The sequence below is a fragment of the Python bivittatus genome, unplaced genomic scaffold (genome assembly GCF_059951505.1).
Source record: "Python bivittatus isolate LINGU-HERP-01145 unplaced genomic scaffold, Pbiv_v1 ctg000530_np1212, whole genome shotgun sequence".
Classification (NCBI taxonomy): domain Eukaryota; kingdom Metazoa; phylum Chordata; class Lepidosauria; order Squamata; family Pythonidae; genus Python; species Python bivittatus.
The window spans coordinates 6,437,829-6,461,047 of NW_028277085.1; the positions used below are offsets into that span (position 1 = coordinate 6,437,829).

Consider the following 23,219-nt stretch of genomic DNA (forward strand, 5'->3'; position numbering starts at 1 on the left):
TCAATTATAGAAGAGCAACTCCCTTTTCCTTTTCTTCCTCTAAGATGTACATTGGTCAGCAACGTGTATTCTGTCATAAATTCTTTAAGAACGAGCTCTCTACACTTTCTCTTCTTTCATCTTTTCAAAAGCTACAGGGAAGATTGAGCTACACACAGTCCCTTTTTCCTCCTGTGCCCCAACAGCTGATAAATTACACTACATTTGTTCTACTGCAGAGTGAAATATGAAATCACATAAAGCTGTCTCACTTATTAGATGGTTCTCAGCAAGCTGCTTATTATGCATTGTGGCATAATGCAGATTACAAACGTGACGAAATGATAATTAGCAAAGCTGGAGCAGCAATTAGCGTTCTTCTGCTGAGTGCTGATTACCTTTCATAGTAGAAAAGCAGCTGAACAGTTTGCAAACCTACAACTTCCCTGACTCTAAACACATCAAGAAGTGCCCCAACTCTGCCTCCAGGGATGAGTTGTGGTGAACCAATTTCCATCTTCCAAGACAAATTGACTGTCCATAGTTCTTTGCCAAATGTCTTGCTGCATTATGCGAGAAGGAGGGAACATCTGCTCAGGATTAGAGAATAAGGATTTCTGGAGCAGCTGATTAGGTTCATTTTCTTTTCTCCCGAGCAGCAGGCAGAAGTATCTGCTCTACTCTCTCTGGTGGAAAAATCTTGACCTTCAGCTGGCGGTGTTGAGACTCCATTTGGGGTGCCCTTACAAGAGAATCAACCTAGTATGCAGTGTTGGAATCAACATTGCTTCCTTTAAGAATATTGTCAGAACTACTTTGAAAAAGAAGGGAAGTAGTATGGTTTCTTAGATTAGTGCAGCCTTTCCTAGCCTGGGAACCCTCACATATATGGACTTCTATTTCCAGAATCTCAGCAGTGATAAAGCTGTTATAAGGTGTTACTTCTAAGCTTGTGTTCTGACTTGGGTGAAGGGTCTAGCTGCCTCCACAGGTATTGTTTTTGTGCTCAGATACCTAGAATTTCTGCTTAGCTGAGAATAGGGCACCATGTTTATCCTTCATTCCCTGTGCCATTCTTAAGCAGAGCAGAAAGCTAAATACATCAACATGCCTCCACAAGTATATTCAACAGGGTCAAGGATCCTGTTCAGCAAAATGTAAGTTACTCCACTCCCCTTGTACACAAATACATGCAGACAAACTCAAGGAGAAAGAGAGTTATGTTATGCTAAGAAAATCAGAAAGAGAGCAATTGCCCTGCAAATAGGAGCTTACGTCAGGGAGTTTGCACATCAGAGGTATGGCTTACTGCCCTTGAAAAAAATAGGTTATAGCTTCTGTTATCTGCCTGGACAAACATAGCCAGCTTGATCACTGCAGATTAAAAAGGCAGACAGTATTAAACGTTGATCAGATAAGATCGGCTTTGTTTGGCTGGCTGTCCAGAGCAAAAATGTACACAGAAGGAAAAGGGCCTAATGCAGGCAAGCAGGCAGTGACACTCTGGGTGATTTTTTTTTCCTGCTGTGTTAACTTGACTGGAAGTGAAAATCCATTCCCAGAGCTCAGCAGTGCCTACATTCTTGGGCACCGAACCTTGCCAGAGGGTAGGCAGCTGTTTCCCTCAGTTATTGCTTATGTGATGGGGGAGATTTAATGAGATTGTGTGCACTGAAGGATAAATACAAGCATTTTCCCCCTTCCTTGTCCAGCAGAGGCCCTACCGGGCTTCGTGATAATTCCACCATCTTCTAGACGAAGCTGTACCTGTCATTTGAAGGGGTTTAATAAATTAGGGTTGCAAATTTTCCCCTCCTCAAAAATGTTTGCAGAAAAAATGTATAGATGCTCTTCTGATGTTCTGGACAAGCAACACTGAGCATGCAAGATTCAGCTTGCTCTGTTTCACTGTGTTTAATTGCTTCATAAAAAGAGAGTGCAGCTCTATGTGTGAGAGAGAGAGACAATTTGCAGCAGCTAAGGATAATCTGGCAACTGTTCAAAAACAGAATTAGCTTGAATGAGAGTGTGTGGCTGTTGGCAGTCATGTTCCATAAATAACCCCTGATTTTATGGTCACCAATACTCATGGGAAAGAGGGTGCAGGTTATCTTTTGGCAAAGGGGGTGCTTTGGGCTCATCGGAGACCAAAAAGCCAAGCTATGATCTCCAGCAAGCCGGCAGATTTCCCAGAGTGACATCTTGAAGGCTTTATCTCCCTGGCTGGAATGTGTCTGCACTTACCAAGAGACACTAAGGCCATCACTTAACTGCAGAGTGACATGTCATGCAGTTCTTGAATTAACTGATGATGTGAGGGACAATGATAGCCAAATTGGAAGCCTTGTTCTATGAGAAGAGTGCACTCTTATGTGAGCAGCTAGCTTCCTTACACTGCAGCTCATGTTTTAACCTAGAAATCTATTATCTTTCTCTGGTGGATGCTTAAATTGGGACAGCAAGATTGTCTTGCTATATATGAGAATTGGTTCCCTGGGCTGGGCGAATAACAGTATAGATACTTGCTGATGGGGAATCACTAGAATCTGCTGTACAAGTGCTTTTTCCACAGGAAAACCCAGTCCTTAACCAGGCGGAAGTGGAAATTCTGTTTTGAGATTATACCACATTGGACTTTCATGTGTACCTTCAGATGGAAAACCTAGATGTCAAGGAGAAAGTTCTATATGTTAGTCTTTACCTATCATGCTAATTTGCTGTGTGTAAGAATCCTGTTATCAAGGAGGAATATTAAAATCCTATCTGGAGTCTAAGGTGGTACAATGCAGGCATAAACTTGTCTGCCTAGATTTTTACCTTTTTCCCTCCAAATGAATATCCATTGGTTTGGAAACATAGCACAGAGACAGGTGCTGGAGAAAAGATAAAGTTTGTGTATTGAATTGAGAGGAGGTGTTCTTGAGAAAAGGTTATAGCCTTTTCCATGGCTGGCCAGAATGGCCAAGTCAAAATATCAAGATTCTGTTCTTCATTGATAAATGTATTAGATAAGAACTTACTTACAACCGCTCCTGAAGATAAGGTCAAGGGTAGGACTTGTGAAAATGCCCTAGTTTGGGAAGATACAGGTGGTGGGGGGACCCAGGGGACCCTCATTCATAGATATGCATCAGTTGTGACTGCTTTATTTTCTATTTTTCCAGATGGAGTCTCCCGTGTCCACCCCTGCAGTGCTACCCCTGCATCTTCTTGTCCCTGTTGTTAACAGTGATATCTCATCACCATGTGAACAGATAATGGTACGCACTCGCTCTGTAGGGGTGAACACCTGTGATGTGGCACTAGCTACTGAACCAGAGTGCTTGGGCCCCTGTGAACCTGGCACCAGTGTCAATCTGGAAGGCATCGTATGGCAGGAGACAGAAGACGGTAGGTGTCCTTTAGTATACTTGTTTTAGACCAGTGCTTGTCACTTGATGGATATAATGCAGTAGATCATACCACCACTTTAATTTGCAGTTTTAACCTCTTGCATGTATGTATACTTGCACAGTGTTTTATTCAATGTTCTAGAGTTAAAAAGATGAATTTATTGATTTGAAGCTTCATTTATTCATGAATCTGTCCTTCGTTTAAAGCTTGTATTAACTTTATATTTTCTAAAGCCATCTTTCCAAGTCAATGTTTAGTTCAAGCTCTTTAACATTTGCACTTTTGGAGACAGTGTAGAAGTTTGTGAGATGTATAAATATTCTAAATTGGAGAGAAACTCTGATTTCCGTTTCAAAAATGAATGAGTACCCTTTTTTGTTTCATAAGCTCGGGTGTCCTCTTCCACCAGCTTTCCCACTTTATCTTCAGCAGACTGCGATCCACAAAAATGTGTCTTTAAGATACCATAAAACTCTTTTTTGTTTTTGCCTCGAGATTAATGCAACTACCCCATTTAGAAACTTCTGAAGAGGTATGATTTGCCTTGGCAAGGAGCCAGTAATAATTGGGAGATAGTCAATTATCTTCCGAGAGAATGATACCAAGAAGCATCTTGCTGAGATGCAAAATGCATATCCTTGGCTGTTACTGATCCATCTTGATATGATGCCAGGCAGAGTGGAATTGACAGATTCTGAGAGGTTATAATTTGGAAAGACAAAGACATGCTGACAAATGTTCTTTCCAAACTTACTTGGCCTGCACACTTGTATCTCCAGGAGCTTGTGTGAAGCTGAATGATTAAAGATCAGAACCAACTATCTCATCACTGAGCTTTATCATCTTTCTGTTATATTTGGGTTTCCATTGATTGTTTTCTTTTTCTCTGTTACTTAAAAAAAATTCCAGTGAATATGGGAACCTGCCAGACAGAATGAAACAAAGATAGTAAGCCCATACATGGTTTTCTTACTTTCACCATTTGATAGCTCATTTAAATGTCAAGTTGAGTTTAGGTGGGCGTTCTCTTTGTTGTTAGTGGCAGTTCCAAATATCGAATCCTGACCTGTTGATCAAGGGAAGGCCCAATCCATAGACAAATTGGTCTGCTTTTGACACTGGTGCTTGCATCTGCCTACTAAGCCCAAGCTCCGACACCCTACCAGAACTCCTGAAATTGTCAAGAAGGTCTGTATGCTGATCAGTATCTAGTCTGTCTTCCACATGTGTTTCAGAGAAAACAACTTCAGGAGGCAAGTGAGAGAATACTCATCCTGTGCCGCTTGTTACCATCTCTAATGTGTTTGCAGCATTAGCCTTTTCTGGAACAGCTATAATTTCAGATCTTGTCTAGGAGTTACTCTGTGATTCCTGCAGCTTAACTATTTTTAGCCTGCAGAGTTGTAAATGTAAATGTGCAGAGTTCTTGTCTACCACATTATTCCAGCTACGGCATGGTCCATACTGTCAGAAATAAAATAACTCTCACAACAAAGTCTTTGCATCCTTTAGATCAATTCTGAACTATTACATCATTGTGTGTGTTTTCTAGTTGTGCATTTGGCAAGATTTTGGCTCCCTAATTAACAATGGTACTTGGATTTCAGGTGATTGTTTACAATTTTGCTAAATGAATGCATTTCTCTTATGTGCTGTATGATGCTGAGCCAGAAAACAAATCTGTGAACACCAGGAATTTATATCTTCCTTTCCAGTTATTACTAAAAGGAATTGGGAAATTGCCATTTTTATTAAAGAATAAGCACACAGAAACTGATTTTTGACATGCAAGCACGTTTCATCTGTATCCCAAATCTCTTTTTAGCTTGCACATTCCTTTTGCTGTCCTGGAGTTCTTGATTGATCAGTAGAAGTCAAAATGAAAAAATCAGGTTAGCAAAAAGGCAAGAAGTGGCCATCATGCTTATTTCACAAGACCCACTGAAATTTCCCCATTAAATGAATTAAGTATGTATATGGGAAAGTGTCAGACACTCAGTCTACACTCCCAGTAGCACTCACTAACCAAAGGCTATTTTATAAATAGACAATTAAAGAATTCCCACAATCCTTGTTCATTTACTTTTGTTGTCTGTGGCAAGCAAGTCTTTTTTCTAGGTGAGCAAGCAGGAAACTGAAAAAAACTGCTAGTTCTTCTCTCTCCCTTTAGTGTGCCAAGTACCACTAACAACATCAATATTTGAGTGGCAAAGTGAATATTCTTTAATGCAACTGTTTGCATGGTTGGGCTACTTACCTAGAGACCTAGTTCAGACATAATGTTAGACACAGGGTTCGTTTTCAACTAACGAATTCGTCCCTTTTTGCCTTGAGTCTAAAGGATCCCCTGGTTACACAGAAGGGCAAAGAAGTGAAAATGTTTCCTGGGGCACAGATAACACTGGTTCAGAATTCCTAACAGCTATATTTGTCTCTTCAGAAATTATTGACCTCTGTGAAAGTTGTAGCACTTGTCCTTGCAGCTCCATAGGCAGCTTTTTCATGGCCATCTGCTCTTTCTGCTGAGTAAACAGACTTCTAGCTACAGTACTGCTTGTTCTGCTCACCTGCCTTCCACAGAAATATATTGTGCTGAATAACTGTAAGGATATTGTTAAGACATTGCTCTTGTAGTAGCTTCTCTAATTCTGTTCTGTGTGATTCTGATCTGCTGAGATCATTAATGGATTTAATTATACTGAAATGCAGCCCTCCACTCGCTGCCTTGCCAGCCACCAGGTTCCCATTTCCTCTTAATTGTGATGAATGCCATCTGGAGTGGAGCCAGTAATGGAAGAGGGGGGCTTTCAAGGTCCCCAGACCTGCTCCATGTTGGAAGCAAACCCATTTCGGCCACCTTCAAAGACTGAGGCTTGAAGTACCATTACCACTCACCTGGGAAATGTCTCAGCCAATAGCATTAGGGCTTGCAGTTAAAAAAACCCCATTGTCTGACACTGAGATCTTCATAGCAACAAGGATCACTGCATGGCAACAGCAGCTGCTGCACAAAGGAACCATCAGAAGCGTCTTCCTCCAAATCTCTCTCCTTCCCTTTTATCTTGCGGATGAGAAGCACTCTGGGTTGCAATATTTCCTTTTTGTTTTGAGAGGTATACATTTTCTCTGAAAGAGGGCAGGCAGTTATGTCAAGTCTCCGGTGGAAAGAAAAGGGGGAAGACTGTTGCCATTGTAGCTCATAGCAGCCCTTTGAATTTTGCATAATTAAATTCTGCCGCAAGAGCTTAAACTTAGTAGTGATGGAGCTTTGGTGTACAAATTGGAGAGTGTATTCCAATTTGAAAGCATTGGTAGCCATAGTTGGAACTGTTTTAATACCTTTTTTATTAAATAAAACCCTCGTCCCCACCTCCATTGTGTTTAATGGTGATAGGCAGTGGGAAACTGTAAAATTTGTGAAAGAAAATACTTAAAAGAAAGAATAACATTTCTCAAGCTACTATTTCTCTTTGTAGCAATGGAGACCTGTGGCTTTTTTTTTTTTTATTTTATGGGGAAGAAGAAATAATCCAGTCCAGTACTGGGGTTGAATAAACAATGTTCATGTATTCAGAGCTAGATGCTTTAATAATAATTTGAACTTCTAGGCTTGCAGTCCAGTAGGTGCAAAACCCAACAAAATTGCCAAGGTTGAAACAAGCAAATGAAATTTATATTTAAAAAAAGAGAGAAAAAATGTGAGTGACATCAGAGGCAAATGTTTTTCCTTTAAATAAAAAGGAAATAAAATCCTCTTGAACTTTCCCAATATTGACAAAGTGATCCGATTGGTTCATTAAGACTCTTAATGATGCTGGTTTGCAAACAGAAGCACAAGGTAAAAAGAAAGTTTTTCCAATAAAATGGCCACTTGCATTTTGGGCAAATTTATGCTCCCATGAGAAGTGGTTCTTTGACAGATCATGCCTGAATACCACAGCAGTTGCTGAGTTACAGGTACATAACTGTAATTATGTAGGAAAGCAGTAGATTTTTGGTTTGAAAATACCAAATGGATATAGTATTCTCTCCCTGAACAGCCCAGTGATAAAATGGCTGCAGTTTGGAAACTCTGATCAGACCAGCAGGTACCAACCCAAAGAATTCTGGCTCGGCAGTGGAACTACTGCCTGTTTTTTGGATGACCAGTTATACCTTTTTGGCCCTATTAACATCAAGTTTTTATTCTGGCTTGCTTTACAAAGTGCTCTTTAAAAGCATAAAAAAGCAGAGTCCCCACCACAACTTAGTAGGTTTTAAATAAACTGTCGGGATCATTATTCTGAATGTGGCAGTCATAGTTGGCCCCAAAATGCTAGCGCTTGCAGGAAATGGCTCTTCCCCTTCTCTCCCCCTGCTTTTTTCTCCAGCAAAGGTGGTGGTTCTTCAAAGGCAGACAGGGTAAAAGGCTGCTTTGCAAATCACCTTCCATTTCATAAAATAATTCTGTATTTATTTGCTGGGAGGGATTTTTTCCCCCTCTGTGTGTGCATGATTGATTGAGATAGGTTAAATCTAGGACACGGTGTGTCAGGCAGGAGTTACAATTAGTCTTGTGCTTTGTTTGGTTGCCAGAGCAGCAGGCAAAGGAAGGGGGGCAGTTCAACCACCACTGAGGTCTCTGCTTTACAGAGCTCTTCATCTTTCTCCTGTGATCATGGCAGCAGGCAAGCTGCCAGGACGTCCTTCCTAATCTGACCTGCCAGCACTGAGATGGAAGCAGCTGCTGGCGCATTGCCACACAATTAACTTGTAAGGCTCTGCAGGAAAGCAGTGTGTGAAGCCTAAGCATGAAACTGTACAAAGCAGTCTTGCCTTGAAAAGCTGGTGCCTCCTGCATGATGCTGACACCTGCAGGAAGACAGATTCCAAAGTAGAGAGAGAGATATTAGGATGAGTGGAAGGTCATCTTGGCAGCCTACGAATCAGCAAGACGAGCTCTCTAAGGAAGACAGGGTGAATGGAGAGGAAAAATCTGTTTACCCCCCATCTAAGCCACTTCCAGAGCAAAAATAAGATTTGCCACATTTGTCTCTCCCCCCATCCCCAAGTCCATACTAGTATTATAGAACTTAAGATTCCAACTCCAACTACCCAGTACCCAAATTATATCACTGTTCTCTTTGCTACATTAGAATTTGGGTATAGCCCTGCCTGAAGTGGGGCTAAAGAGAATTTTGTCTTTGAACCATGAAGAATTCTTTGATAGTTAATCTTGCATTTGATGTGCAAGCATGTGTTATAAGCACACTTGATACGTAACACCACATATTGTGAGCTTGCTTTCTGTATAAATTATAAATACCATTTTGTAGGCCCATTGCTTTGCGTCATTAGGAAGGAATAATTTCCCATTGTCTTTCCAGTCAAACGCTGCAAAATGAACTTTTGCAACTTGTAAGGAAATATCTATAGAAACTGTAGGTAGCATGATCTTTAAGTTACAGCCATGTTAACATAACCTTCCTGTCATTTCTGATAGTCGGCCATTCTTATTGGGCTAATGGGGACTGGAGATCATCAGCTGTTGAACAGACACAGTAACTTCCTATCAAAGTATGAATGAGTATGAGTTAACAGACATGATGCTTTTGGGTGGGATAAAATACAGACATTTTCTAGACATTTGAAAGCATACAAAACAACTTTGGCTATTTTTCTGTGTTTTGAACATGGTCCAACTTGCTTTTGTTTTATGTTATTTCCTGAAGTTGCTCTAGTTCATGTGGTTTCCTTTCTGTTTCTATTCTCTTGTCTTGGCTAATATCAGAACATGCTAGTATCAGTTTTCTATATCTTGGAAGATCTTTGTCCAAAGAAAGAGAATTCTGTGGTCCAGACTAGAATTTGGCTTGAGAGAGATACTCGTTTTCAATAACATGAAATGTGTGATTTCTGGAAAATAGAGGCTATGACTGAAGTATGTGCTCCTGATCCTACCATTCTAGATTGTTTCTGTATTCTTCCCACTTTAAGTAGCTGTCCCTGGTCTCCCCAAAGAGTTAGAGATTTGGCCACATTGCTTCCCCACTTTGTTGCATGAGATGCATCTTAGGAGCTGCAGAAGTGCAGCTGTGATTTTGTGATACAATAATCAGGACAGGTAATCGTTGGAAGGAATATCTATTTGAATTAAATTCTGCTAGTGGCCTGATATTATAGAGTATAATTGTTTTCTGATGAAGACCCTGTTCATAATCTTCAGCATAGAAATCCAAATTCTAAGTGTACATGATTGATAGCAGTAAATAGATGTGTTTATTTCATATAAAATTGCTCCCATGAAAACTAGTTTTCAATATATGGATCTTAACATACAGTATCACGTATGTAAAATGTAAAATAGGATTATTTGGAGTTTTTAGTAACAGGAAACTTGAGGCTGGGGATGCTTGTCATCTTTCATTATGAGACCAAACTAGTTCTGATTCTTGATCAATATAGAAGATAGATGAATGTCATACATGTAACTGTTATTTGTATACTTGCACCAAAAGAACATAGGACACTGTTTATGGAAGGAGGTCAGATTATTTCTTCCATTAGCCCATTGATTAGTACCCTAACTGTAGAGACCATAACTTGAATAGGCCTGCATAATATTCAGGCCCTCTTATGAACAGTAGCTAGTCAAATAGTAGGAAAAGAAGACTAGGATTCAACAATTGCTTCTCAGAATGGAGGGATATAAAAAGTCCATGCTGGCTTGGGACTGGTGGTTTTTAACCAGTTCAAAAATGATTTGGAGGTAGTGTGTGAGCAATAAAGGCAGGTTTTGCTGATCCACTACAGCAGAAGCACACCCCCAACTGCAGTTATCACAGAATGGCAAACCACAAGAGAAATGTAAGTAGTCTACTGTAAACTGGACTGATCATCATGTTACATTGAAAAACTGGTTTGACTCACTGTGAAGAGAGAAGAGATGTTGCTAGGAACTGAATAAAGAAAAGCAGAGTCATACATGATACCACTTTCCCCAGCCTTAACTGGGAGAGAGAAGAGAGGCACAATTAGAGGAAGGGGATAAATGAAACTCCAGCAAATTTATTGGAGTAGCAAAATGTGTTCTCTTTTTTAAGACAAGGATGTAAAAGATTGTATGGAGAAAACAGGTATATGGTTACCATTATCATGAAAACATAGCACCCTATCTTGTTTGAGTTTTGGATTTTGGACTCGTTTCTCTGTTCTGAATTGGAACATATGATTGTATTGTCATTTGTACTGTACATTGGATTATTTGCATCTCCCTTCTGGTTTACTACTTTGTGTGATCAAGTTTTGCTGACAATACCAACTTATTTACAGTGCTTAAAACAAAAAAGGAACAATAAAGAGTTCCAAAAGAATGTATCCAGACAAATGCACTTCAGTGAAAACAATGTAAAGTTGATATATTTGGCATATATCCACTTTTGGGTACTAAGCTGGTGTGAATGACTGCTTAATGAAAGTGTATGACTTCTAATCAGATTTCACATTGGTGAGGCCCAGCTGTCCATATTATAATGTCTTTACTCAAAGCTGTATTACAACACACTTGGATTACTGTGCAGAGCTCTGATTCCTGCACCTCCAGAAGAGTATTGTAGATCTGGAAAGTGTGCAGCAAAAATGATCAGAGGGGCTGAAACCAGCTCTGCAGTGAAAAGAGGTTACAGAGTTTGGGCATGGCAAAAAAAGTGAGCAAGTGCTTAGCCAGTGCAACTGAATGTTGGGGAATTTAGGACAGATAAAATGTCTTTCACACAGTACATGGCTATTTTGTGTCATACCTTTAATAGCAGTGAACAGCCAAGGGAACTAGAGTCTCAATCAGGTTTCATGCCAAGGAAAGGGAGTTAAGTTACAAAATCTTGGAAAGTAGTTAAGTATACACCAGCCCTTATTTATTAGTATATTAAGGTGAGATTTCTGTGAGCTGTTTGATCCTCTTTCTCACACATTCCTGGACAGATTGGCTGATACATTGCTTAAGAGATATGGGTGAAATGTCTCTCTGGCCCTCTTTGGCCATGTTTTGAAAAACTCCTTTTTCTTTCTCAGACTCTAGGAATGCTCTTAAACATAGTGTGACAGTGAGGACTGTCAACCTGACACCTTTAACACAGGATTAGACCATTCAAGTTAAATAAAGCCATCAATTATTCTTTACTCATTTAGTACATTTTAGGTCAGTTTCCCCTGTAATTACCTTAAAGCAGGATGCAAATAATAAAATACAATACTAAAATAAAAATAAATATAAAAAGGCATTGAGAATTACAAAGTGAGGGACTTCTGGGAAGGAACTGGCAGGAATCTGAATGAGCAGAGACAACGACTGCAGCAAAAACTGAAGAACCAGCAAGTAGACTGGCCCTACAGAACCTCTCTGGATGAGGCGAGGATGAGAGATTACCTGCATGTGCTCTGGATGGCAGCTTCTCATGAGGAGACTGCAGAACAGAGGTTTTCTACGGGTTTGAGCACTGGGAGTCAAAGGAGGCCATCATGCTCTCAGCCGCAGCAGAGCCTTTTAAAGGACACTGGGTTCACTAATCTCTCTTTCTAAACATTTTCAGAAATTACCTATTTATTTTAAGGCTAACAGAAATCTTCAAAATGACAAGTTTGAAAAGCCATCTGATGAGTTTATCTTCATTCTTGAATAAAAGAAAAATTAACTATAAACTTAAAAATTTAAAGAATTGGAAATAAATGGCAAAAAGCTAAATAAGGCTCATATCCAAGAAAGTTATAAACTAATTAAGGGACCAGATAAATTTGGAATAGTAGGACTTTTACTATAAGGTCTTGGAAATAATTATATAAATAAACAGCTTTTCGTGGGAACTAAATTTTTTTGTTTATCCTGAGTCATAACAGAAATTCAAGACTGGACACTAGAGGGGACTAAAGATTCCAGGCAGAAAAGGGGGAAAAAGTGAAGGCTTGCCCTTTGTTTTTGGTTAGTACTAGAATTTACAAAATGACACAAAATGTTATAACATTTGAACTGTCCAGGAGATTTTTGAAGAATGGGGTCATAAACTAGTAGCTATAATGTCTGCTTCTGTGACTAGACTATGTTCAAAAGATGTAAACGAAGGAATGACAGATGTGAAAGAATATTTTGAGAGATTTACAGGATAAAGAGGTGAAAGAAATATTGTCTGATGTAGAAATATTAGAACCAGCAATACTGGAAAATAAAAAAAGTGTGGATTATAAGACAGAGAAGACAAGTAAAGTGGAAACACAAATGACAAGCCAAGAGAATGACCTGGATAAGAATGACTTTCTACTGGATATACAAAAGAAGTTAGTTAAAGCCTTGAAAATTAAAGTGGAAATACAAATGGTAAACCAAGAGAATGACCTAGATAATGACTTTTTGGATTTACAAAAAAGGTTTGCTAAAGCTTCGAAGAAGCCTTTGGGATGGGAAAAAGAAAAATTGAAGAGAGATCAAATCCTACAACAACATCTGAATGAATTAAAAATCAGGATTGTTAGAAGTAAAAGGAAGGAATACAAAGTTGGTTTGTTTGACCAAGATTAAAATAAGACATGTTTCTATAAAGCGCTGATAACCTTTTACAGACTTTTTGCTGACACCAGGACTCAAAAGTTGCTGATTTATGGAATTGCATATGGATAAGGGATTGGTTATGGGAAGAAGAGATATTTTTTGTAACCTTATGGGGGTGAAGAGTTATTAAGTTTGTTTATACTTGTGATTAAGATTAAAAGTCACTTCTTTAAATATTTTCCTTACTTTCTCCTTTTTCTGTTTTCTTTTTCTCTCCTTGCACTTTTTATTCTTTCTTTTTCTCTCTGAGTTTAGTTTGTATTTGCTTGTACTATTGTAATCAAAATTTTCAATAAAAATTATTTTTTAAAAAAAGATATTACAAAGTGAATTGAAGGAAAGGGGAAAAAGTCAATCTTCATCCACATAGCCTAAGTGAAAAGACAAGTCTTTAACAGGTGCCTAAAAGACATGTCAGACAACTCTGGAGTAATGCAGAGGACAGGTGTCACTGCAGAGAAGAATATACAGCAGATATCTAAGTGATCATTGTAATCTAAGTCTGTAACAGGACAAGCAATCTGCAAAACCCACTATAATTAGTAGATATGGTGACCATATAACATCTTAAGGATTGGTGATAGTGTTCCTCACTTCCAGTTGCTTTATTGTAGAAAGGTGCTATTGTGTTCTGTGAACTTCCCAAAGGCACTTGATTGACCACAGTGAAAGAAATTGCTGGACCAGCTTGGCCTTTGGCTTCAGCAAACACAACTCTTTTTATGTTACCCTCATCAAAAATAATGGGTAAAGATGCTTTTGAATCAAAATTGATTCCTAGTGACTATATCTTTGCCATTTTCTTGACATTATTACAAAAGGGTCTTATGTTTAGCAAAGCTCAACAATATTATGAGTCTTGTCTGTAGATTTTGCAATCAGTAGCTTTTAGAGCGGGGAAGATCTTCATATGTCAAAGAAGTAAGTAGTTACAAAGCCCAAAGCAAATACTGTCTAAGTTCTCCTGCTCACTTAGCTACAGAGAATAGATTTTAGTGAACTACATAGAATTTTAGTCACCACCCACACTTGTTCTGACTTGTTTAGCAGGATATTTTTGTATTGTAGTTGAGAATGGTGGGAAAAGATGGGAAAATATTACTGCCCCGAAAGACCTGGGTATTCACAATCCCCTTCTTCCCCCTCATAGGCATGCTGGTGGTGAATGTTACCTGGAGGAACAAGACTTACGTGGGGACACTATTGGATTGTACACAACATGATTGGGCACCACCCAGGTAAAATACAAGATGAAGACTCTCTTGCTGTGTGCTGATATTATATGCTCATTCATGAGCTGCAGGCCATGGGTAGAGTCTGCTAGAGAAGATACTCTAATTTTAAGGAGCATTGAGAGACTGTCATACTGTGCATTTTCTTCCCCTTGCAGCATATGTCATAATCCACCTCTTTTTTTAATCAGTGTGACATAAGGACTCAGGCAACTACAGTTTTTGAAGAAAACTTGCCTCTGGTAGTCAGCTTTCTCATTTTCACATAGGAAATTGATGAGGCAACTTCTACCTAGGAAACCAACCAGTGTTGTGTCTCAGCTGAGACAGTTGAACTATTGTGTTACTTTTTATTGAATTACTAAAAGGAGTGGGGAGAGATTAGATAACGGATTGTGCAACTTGTGTCAGATGGGAGCTGTGCTTATTCTGAAACCTCTCTTTATCTTTGAATGCTAGAGATAAGGTATTAAAAGCTGGAAAACCCAGGTTTGAGCTTGCCTAGTATAAGCAACCAGGATTCCCAGGTTTTATAAAAGAACCCCTAAAATCATGCCCCACATTTACTTCTTTAGAAATCTCTTGCTGTCTCTTTCTATTTTACTTCAGGGACACCCAGTTAGTACGTATTGGAGTCTTGCAGAGAAGCACAGAAAACCTGGTGCTTTGGTGCTAGCATTCTAGCTATGGGGGAAACTTTCCCAAGGGAGCCAGTTGCAGAGAGAGGGAATGGCTTGAGGGCTAAACTCAGTGTTTATTCTTAAGTTCTGCTCTGCCACCTCCTAGATTCTGTGACTCTCCTACCAGTGACTTGGAGATGCGGAATGGTCGAGGGAGAGGCAAGCGTGTGCGTCCCAACAGCAACCCTCCAATGACCGAAAGCACAACCGCCTCGGATACCAAAGGGACCAGCAATAGTAGCAAGACTCGGGCAGGGACCAACAGCAAGGGACGCCGAGGCAGCCAGAACTCCTCAGAGCACCGCCTCCCACCCAGTGGCACTTCTGAGGAGGTCAAGGCCAGTCCCTCATCAGTGACCAAGCGAAAAAGCAAGCCCCTCTCTGATATGGAAGTGAATTCCAGTTCTGAGGACTCAAAGGGAAGCAAACGTGTTCGCACAAACTCAATGGGCTCAACGGCTACACCTTTAGTTGTGGCGGCGGCAGCAGCTGCAGCAGTAGCCACGACAGCCATCAAAGTAGAACCTGCCATTTTGGATAGGAACTGCCCCTCTCCTATACTCATTGACTGCCCCCATCCAAACTGCAGCAAAAAATACAAGCACATTAATGGGCTCAAGTATCATCAGGCCCATGCACACACTGATGATGACAGCAAGCCTGAGGCCGATGGGGATAGTGAGTATGGAGAGGAATCATCTCTTCCAGCTGATTTGAGCAGCTGCAATGGTGCTTCTGTTAGCCAGAAGGGCTCTCTTTCACCAGCCCGTTCAACTACTCCTAAAGTGCGACTGATAGAACCACACAGTCCCTCATCGTCAAACAAGTTCAATCTCAAAGCTGCTTGCAAGAAGAAATTAGGTGCTGAAGGAGATCCTGATTCTGGTGCTCTTTCCAATGATGGTTCTGAGGATGGTCCTTTGGTACCTGATGAGACAAGCAATGATGGCTTTGACTCAGTGGAGAAGAGGACCAGTGACAAAGAAAAGACTAAAAAGCTAGTTAGCATCAAGCCCGAGAAGATAACTTCAAAGAGCATCAAGTCTGCCCGACCTATAGCACCAGCCATTCCACCTCAGATCTATACTTTCCAGGCAGCCACATTCACTGCTACTAGCCCTGGCTCCTCCACAGGTCTCACGACTACAGTCGTTCAGGCCATGCCTAACAGCCCCCAGTTAAAGCCTATTCAGCCTAAGCCAACCGTAATGGGTGAGCCTTTCACAGTCAGCCCAACGCTTACCCCCGTCAAGGACAAGAAAAAGAAGGACAAGAAGAAAAAAGAATCCAAGGAAGTGGAGAGTCCCTTGACTCCTGGGAAAGGGTGTCGGGCTGAGGAAGGCAAGAGCCCCTTCCGGGGTGAGCCCAGTGATCTTGGGGCTAAGGGAGAGGGCCTTCTGAACGGTTCCTCTGACACCCACCAGAGTCGCCTTGCCAGCATCAAGGCCGAGGCAGATAAAATCTACAGTTTCACTGACAATGCCCCAAGCCCATCCATTGGGGGGGGCAGCCGGCTAGATAGTACAGCACCCACACAGCCCATGACTCCACTTCATGTGGTCACCCAAAATGGGGCTGAAGCTAGCTCTGTGAAAACGAATAGCCCAGCCTACTCTGACATCTCAGATGCAGGGGAGGATGGTGAAGGGAAGCTGGAGAGCATGAAGGTAAAGGACCCTGATCAGATTGCCAAGGAAGGGGCCAAAAAAGCCCTCTTTCCCTCTCAGCCTCAAAACAAGGAATCTCCTTATTACCAAGGTTTTGAGGCTTACTATTCACCAGGCTATGCACAATCAAGTCCCAGCCCCATTAATCCCAGCAACCCAACTTCCATAGATAGTCAGGCCCTGAAGTTGAAGAAAGATGAAGAGCCACCAAGCCCAGAGGTAAAGGTGAAGAATGAGGCTTGTGAGGAGAAGAAGGCAGAGCTGGGCCCCTCGAGCCAGCAGCCATCTGTCATACAGCAGAGGTCCAATATGTACATGCAGTCGCTCTACTACAACCAATATGCCTATGTGCCTCCCTATGGCTACAGCGAGCAAGGCTACCATGCCCACTTGCTCAGCACTAACCCAACCTATCGGCAGCAGTATGAAGATCAGCAAAAGCAGCGCCAGAGCCTGGAGCAGCAGCAGCAGCGTGGGCTGGACAAAAAAGTAGACCTGGGGCTGAAGGAGAGAGAGGTGGGACTCAAGGAGGAGTGGAAGCAGAAGACTTCTCTCCCACCCACTCTGACCAAAGCACCCAGCTTAACTGACTTGGTCAAACCTGGACTAAATAAGACCAAGGATCAAGGCACCGATGTGACCAAGTCAGTCATTATCCCAAAATTGGAGGACTCCTCAAAACTCCAAGGCCAAACTATAGAAGGCCTCAAGGGAAAATTAAGTGAAAGCCATCTTGGAAAAGAGACTGCAGAATCAAAGGCAGGTTTGGACTGTGGCCGGCAAGCTGAGGTGGATCCGGTACTTTGGTACAGACAGGTAAATAGGAAAGAGGATGTTGGGGTGGTTGAACTGGGGAGAGCGATCATCAAAGTGGCTAATTTCTGGGTCCAAAAAGCTAAATGAAGAGGAAATGAAAACAGCATTAATTAATTAATTAATTAATTAATTAACCCTAACTGATGCTTGTTTGGTTTCCCAGGTTTCTGGATCTTGGAATCTCTGCCAAAATATGTATGGCTAATGCAATTATAGTTGATTGATTCAGATTTGTTGATGTTTAATTTACCCTGGACAGTGTTTAATCATTCCCCCCCCCGCATTAACATTTGATCTTTGGACAGCCAAATCAACCTTTAATACCTCATGGATTAATATAGGGTATTTGGGTCACTGATATCTCCTTCTGGTCTCCAAAATGTTTAGTGAGGAACAGCTTTCCTGTTCTCTATACAGTAAGGGCAGAAAATACAGGGTGTCTGGTTGTTTCAAGAGAGCAACGTTTAGATACTCCCTTGCACTAGCCAGTTATAGGAGACAAAGAGTGTTGCACGGGCTAAATGCTGGAGCTAAAGTTGTTTTGCTTTACTAATAAACAGTATGGTGGCACAAGCTGGAAAAGAGAATTCAGTCTTCAAGTATCAATTAGTGAATACCATATTGCTCAATCTTTCTAGACCACCTCAGTTTTGCAGTGGCTCAGATGTCGTATTGTTAAAGAGAATTTGCAGGGATCTCTGGCTCAGTGATAAGCTATCACAACAATGAAGAATTGCCGAGAATATGGGAAAGCAATGTGCAAGTTGCAGTATCTTGCATGTTCCTAGGCTGGAATTAATTCAGCTGCTTCTGCACCACTTGGCTTTTTGTGAGCTGTATTATACAGTGCTGTGCAGCAGAAAATTCTCTACAGAATTGGGGAGGGATACCCCAAATGAAATTGCACCTCTCCTCCTATTTCTATCCCCTCTTGGTGTTCTCAGGCCTTTGGGAGCATCTGTCTCTTATTTATACCCAAGCCAAGTACTAAGGAGTTGTGTGACAAAAACACATGAATTAGGGGTGCCATTGCCAGCTCTAAATGAATTGCCCTGCGGCTCCTCTGCAAGAATAGCTGAAGGGGAGCTATCATTTTGGGATGCACACAGCGGGAGAGTAGTGAGGCATAAGAGTTGGGTAGCCTTTTTCTTATTTTGATCATTACTTTGAAAGCTGGGCTATCTCACTGTGAAAGAGATCTGCTTAGGTTGCTGCTCAGTCTTAATAAAGTAGGCCTGTGGTAATAAATTAAGTAATATTATTCAATAGAAATGAAGAATAAATAATGAACAATTACTTCTGCTTGTTAGTGTAACTAGAATTTAAGATTTTTGGTGAATTTTATGCGGTGCTCTGGAGAGGGATTTGAATGGGAGATAAAAAGGCTGAAAGACCCAGAGGCAAAAGCTTTTGTAGGGTTGGAGGAATCCATGTGAGTATATAATTGCTTCCAGGAACTCTTGTTTTTAAATACTCCACTTGAGGTTCCCACAGCTTCAAATATGGTGACCTCTGGCTGTGGAATTGCTAATCACCTGACTGACTCAACTCTACGTTGCTGCAGGAAGCCGAGCCCCGCATGTGGACGTATGTTTACCCTGCTAAATATCCTGACATCAAAACAGAGGATGAGCGGTGGAAGGAAGAGAGGGAGCGAAAGTTAAAGGAGGAGAGGAGTCGTGGTAAAGAATCCATTGTGAAGGAAGATGGGAAAGAGAGCACCAACTCTGATTGCAAAATGCCCTCCAGCGAGGACTCACGCTTAGTGGGAAAAGAAGCCAGATCTGGCACGCATGTACCCGTGTCCTCCCCCCTCAGCCAGCATCAGTCCTACATCCCATACATGCATGGCTACTCCTACAGTCAGTCGTATGACCCCAACCATCCCAGTTATCGTGCCATGCCAACAGTCATGATGCAGAACTACCCAGGTATGGGGGTTTGAAAGGGAACCCTGGAAGTACAGGTGATTTCTGTCATTCATAAAGAGGGAAGGCTCTGATGTGCTTCTGAGGGAAGAGCTGCCGATTTTCATCCTCAGAATAAAATGGACATTGTGGGAATTTTGCTCAGACTGATATAGTTGGGTATCTAACAACGTCAGGATGCAGAGAATAAGGAATTCCCTTTATGTTGCTCATGGCAGTGTTTCTTAAACATTTTTCTCTCAGGACCCCTTCCCACTTTTAAAAATCATGGAGGACCCCAAGAGGACTTTCGTTTGTATGGGTTATATTTATCGATATTTACCATATTAAAAATGAAAATGAACACATTCACTGCCATTAAAGTTTCTCACAATTGTTGGATGGGTTTTTAATACTGTATTATTTTTCAACATAGGCTGGCAAATAGTTTGGATTTCATGGACCCCTGAGAGGTCTTGGGGGACCCCCCAGTGGTCCTCAGATGACACTTTGAGAAACACTGGCTTATGGATTTGATCAGCAAGTCCATCGGGAGTCTAATATAGAAGTTAGTTCCACTGTATCCAAAATGCCTTACTTTCAGAATAATGGGGGTAGGCTGGCAATTTGTGTGGCTTTTCCAGGGGAGAACCTCTGTAATAATGTGTATGTAGTCCTGTTCATTCTTGATGTCTTACATTTTGAAGAAGTTACTGCTGTTGGATGAGTACACAAGTGTTATTTCAAAGGTTTCCTTTAAGGTTATCCTTTCATTTTAAATAGTGAAAAACAAATGTTCTAGCATATTAATAAAAGAAACAGACTTATCAAAATTTTACAATGTTATCATCAAAGGTGAGTTTAACAACTGTAAATTTAAATTGAGATTTAAAGAGACTAGAAGGAATAGATAGTTTTGTTGTGTTCTGTGTGTACATTTTAGGTGTTCCCAAAGCACATAGTCCTGTACTAGGGATAGATTAAAAAAAACAACCTCATCTTCCAGGCACTTGAAGTTGATACGTTTGTCTTAGCAGCTGATGATGATCTAGGAATATAAAACAAGATGTCTGGGTGGAATGACACCTTCTGCTAGATCTAGTCCTAAACGTCTCCTACTGCCAAGTCTCTGAGTCAGTCCCTTCCCTTTTCTCATCTTTTCCCTGTAGAAGATGTATGATGTCAGTTGGTTTCTTTGAACGGCTGGCTCTTCTGATAAACTGAGGGTAGAAATGCTGACTGGCATCTCTCCCACAGGCTCTTACCTTCCCTCCAGCTACTCGTTCTCCCCATACGGCAGCAAATCCTCTGGAAGCGAGGAGAGTGAAAAATCTCGAGCTAGTCCTATTATCGGCTGCAAATCCAGCTCCGAATCCAAGGCCCTAGACATCTTGCAGCAGCACGCCAGCCACTACAAGAGCAAATCCCCAACGGTGAGTCCTATTCATGGTTCTGCACTAACCAGTTCTCAGCGCTGGGCCTGGAACCTGTGGCTCTCCTCTTTTGGATCCTGTTGTATTTTAACCTGTTGTACTAGGACTGTAAGCTACTCAGTGTCTCATGATTGGAGCATTTATGCCGCCTAATGTGAAAGAGTGTTTGCAGTGACTGGAGAAATCCAATCAACAGCTGCAAGGCAACAACACAAAATCTGGCCGGGACAGCCTGCCATTCCTTGCCGAGTCACACTTGGGCTTCAACATGTCTGTTTCTCTGGTTACTTTACAGATAAGTGAGAAGGCCTCTCAGGAGCGCGGTGGCTGTGGGGTAGGAGGAAGCAACGCAGGCTGCAGTGGTGTAGGGGGAGCCAGTGGTGCTGAGAGAAGTGTTGACCGGCCCCGCTCCTCTCCTTCACAGCGTTTGATGTCTACGCATCACCATCATCACCACTTGGGCTACTCGTTGCTCCCAGCCCAGTATAACCTGCCCTATGCAACAGGTGAGAATAGATGGGGTATTTCTGTAGAGGGGTGTTATTTGGGAGAGCGGGTCAGGGTTCCAAATTCAAAGACAGTATTTTTATTTATTTATTTATTCCATCTGTATAGCCACCCGCCTGACATTGGTGACTCTGGATGGCTCACATAGTGAAAAACAACCAAATAACACAACCAATAAACAAAACCCTTAAAAGCAAATAAAAAAATAATTAAAACCAAAAAGCAGGCAAGTACAGGTCATGGATCAATCAATATAACCATCTAGCAGACTCTAAACCATAAGCAGATCCCCAGGCCCATTGACGCAGCCATGTCTAGAGCCTTTTAAAAGGCAAGCAGGGTTGGGGCCAACTGAACCTCCAGGGGGATGATGTTTCAAAGGGCGGGGGCTACAGAAGAAAAGGGCTGTCCTCCTGGGTCCCATCAGGTGATTAATCTGACGGGACCCGTAATATGCCCTTTCTGCCAGACCTGATGGGACAGGTAGATGTAACCAGGGTATAATGGTCTGTGGAAATATCCTTGAGAGACAGGAGGATGTCAGCCTTGCAAGGTAGACCAGACAGGAAACATGGCCAGATTAGCTAATCCTACTTTATTGTAAGGTTACATTAACAGAATCTTGCAAGCCTGGAAGTATATCTCTTCCCCGTCCTGTTTACAGCCCAAGAAACTAGGGAGGGTCTCTTCTGAGCCTTTTGCCCTGCCTACATTCCTGCTGCAGGCTCAGCTGCCTTTTATTTGACCATTCCCTTGGCTGCATCTCTTTGCTCTGTTTCCCAAGGTCATTCCCACATACCATTAGAGAGGAGGAAGAGCTGCAGCCAGGGCAACAGTCAGATAAGAGACATCTTGGGCTACAGTAGGAATGGGGGTGTGGAAAGCACCTCAGAAGGGACCCCCCCATAGTTCACTTGAAAGTAAAGGCAAAGGAAGAGAGATGTGCTTTCAGACTTGCAAAATTCTGTTACTGTAACGATATAATAAAGGTAGTGTTGTTAGCACTTGTCTGGATTATGTCAAAGGTCTGACATGGGAAGAGGCGGTCCCCCCAGTAATCCAGCCCCATCCCATGTAGGGCTTTATAGATTATTACCAGGCCCTTGAATTGAACCCAGCAGACTGGCAGCCAGTGCAGCTTGCAGAGCAGAAGTGTAACGTGCACTGAACAAGCACACGTAACTGCCAGTGCAGCTGCATTTTGCACCAGCTGAAGCTTCCGGATGCTCTTCACGGACAGCCCCATGTAGAACACATTACAGCAATCCATTTGGGAGATGACCAGGACATGAGTAAGTGAGAGTAGAGCCTCCCAATCCAGGAACTGCTGGGAGTTATGATCTGAAATTCTGGCAAAACCCAACAGCCCTTGCAACTTGCTGACTTCCTGACTTCCTGTCAGATTTTCACAGATATTACCTCCTTGCCCAACTTTTGAAGCTTCTCTCCAGCCACTGTGAAATGCCTCCAATATGAATTTGAGCCTTGTACTGTGTTGAAGACTGCCTTATCATCTCTGCCTCCTAAACACTTATGTTCCATTGTATATTGTGATGTTGCTCCCCTGCAGGTCTTTCATCTACAGCCATTGTTGCCAGTCAGCAAGGTTCTGCTCCTTCCCTGTATCCCCCGCCCCGAAGGTGAAAATGGTAAGGAGGTCCCAACACATCTGCCTCGGTGGCTGTGGGGAGGAATGAAGGGTGGTGGTTCCAGTAGATGCTTTCATTACTGGCTTCAGCAGAACAACAGTTCAGATCCTAGGAAGAGGCCCAACTATAAAGTTTGTTTGCTTGTAACCAAATAAACTGGAGGGGACTGGCAATATAAAGTGGCTTATGGAAGCTGCTTACTTTCTTGTGGTGAAGACCTAAGTAAAGAGCCCATATGTGGTACAGGTGATAGCTACCTGCTGTTCCATGGAATTATGTTCATTCCCACATTATTATATCCCAGATGTCTTTACCATCACTTCTGGCTTCCAGTTATGACCAGCTTTCCTCCTGTTAGTTCTAATGAAAATTAGAAATT

General features: G+C 41.7%; 1 protein-coding gene across 3 annotated transcripts in view; it reads left to right on the forward strand.

Annotated features, from left to right (window-relative positions):
* Positions 1-23,219, forward strand: part of ZNF609 (zinc finger protein 609) — an 87,356-nt gene that overhangs the window by 59,824 nt on the left and 4,313 nt on the right. For all 3 annotated transcript variants that reach the window (XM_088148488.1, XM_088148489.1, XM_088148490.1), the window contains 7 exons: positions 3,144-3,369; positions 14,100-14,187; positions 14,968-17,344; positions 18,909-19,275; positions 20,509-20,684; positions 20,980-21,190; positions 22,762-22,840. In XM_088148488.1, coding sequence (XP_088004614.1) covers positions 3,144-3,369; positions 14,100-14,187; positions 14,968-17,344; positions 18,909-19,275; positions 20,509-20,684; positions 20,980-21,190; positions 22,762-22,835 — 3,519 coding nt within the window. In that variant the 3' untranslated portion in view covers positions 22,836-22,840. The remainder of the gene's footprint in view (positions 1-3,143; positions 3,370-14,099; positions 14,188-14,967; positions 17,345-18,908; positions 19,276-20,508; positions 20,685-20,979; positions 21,191-22,761; positions 22,841-23,219) is intronic.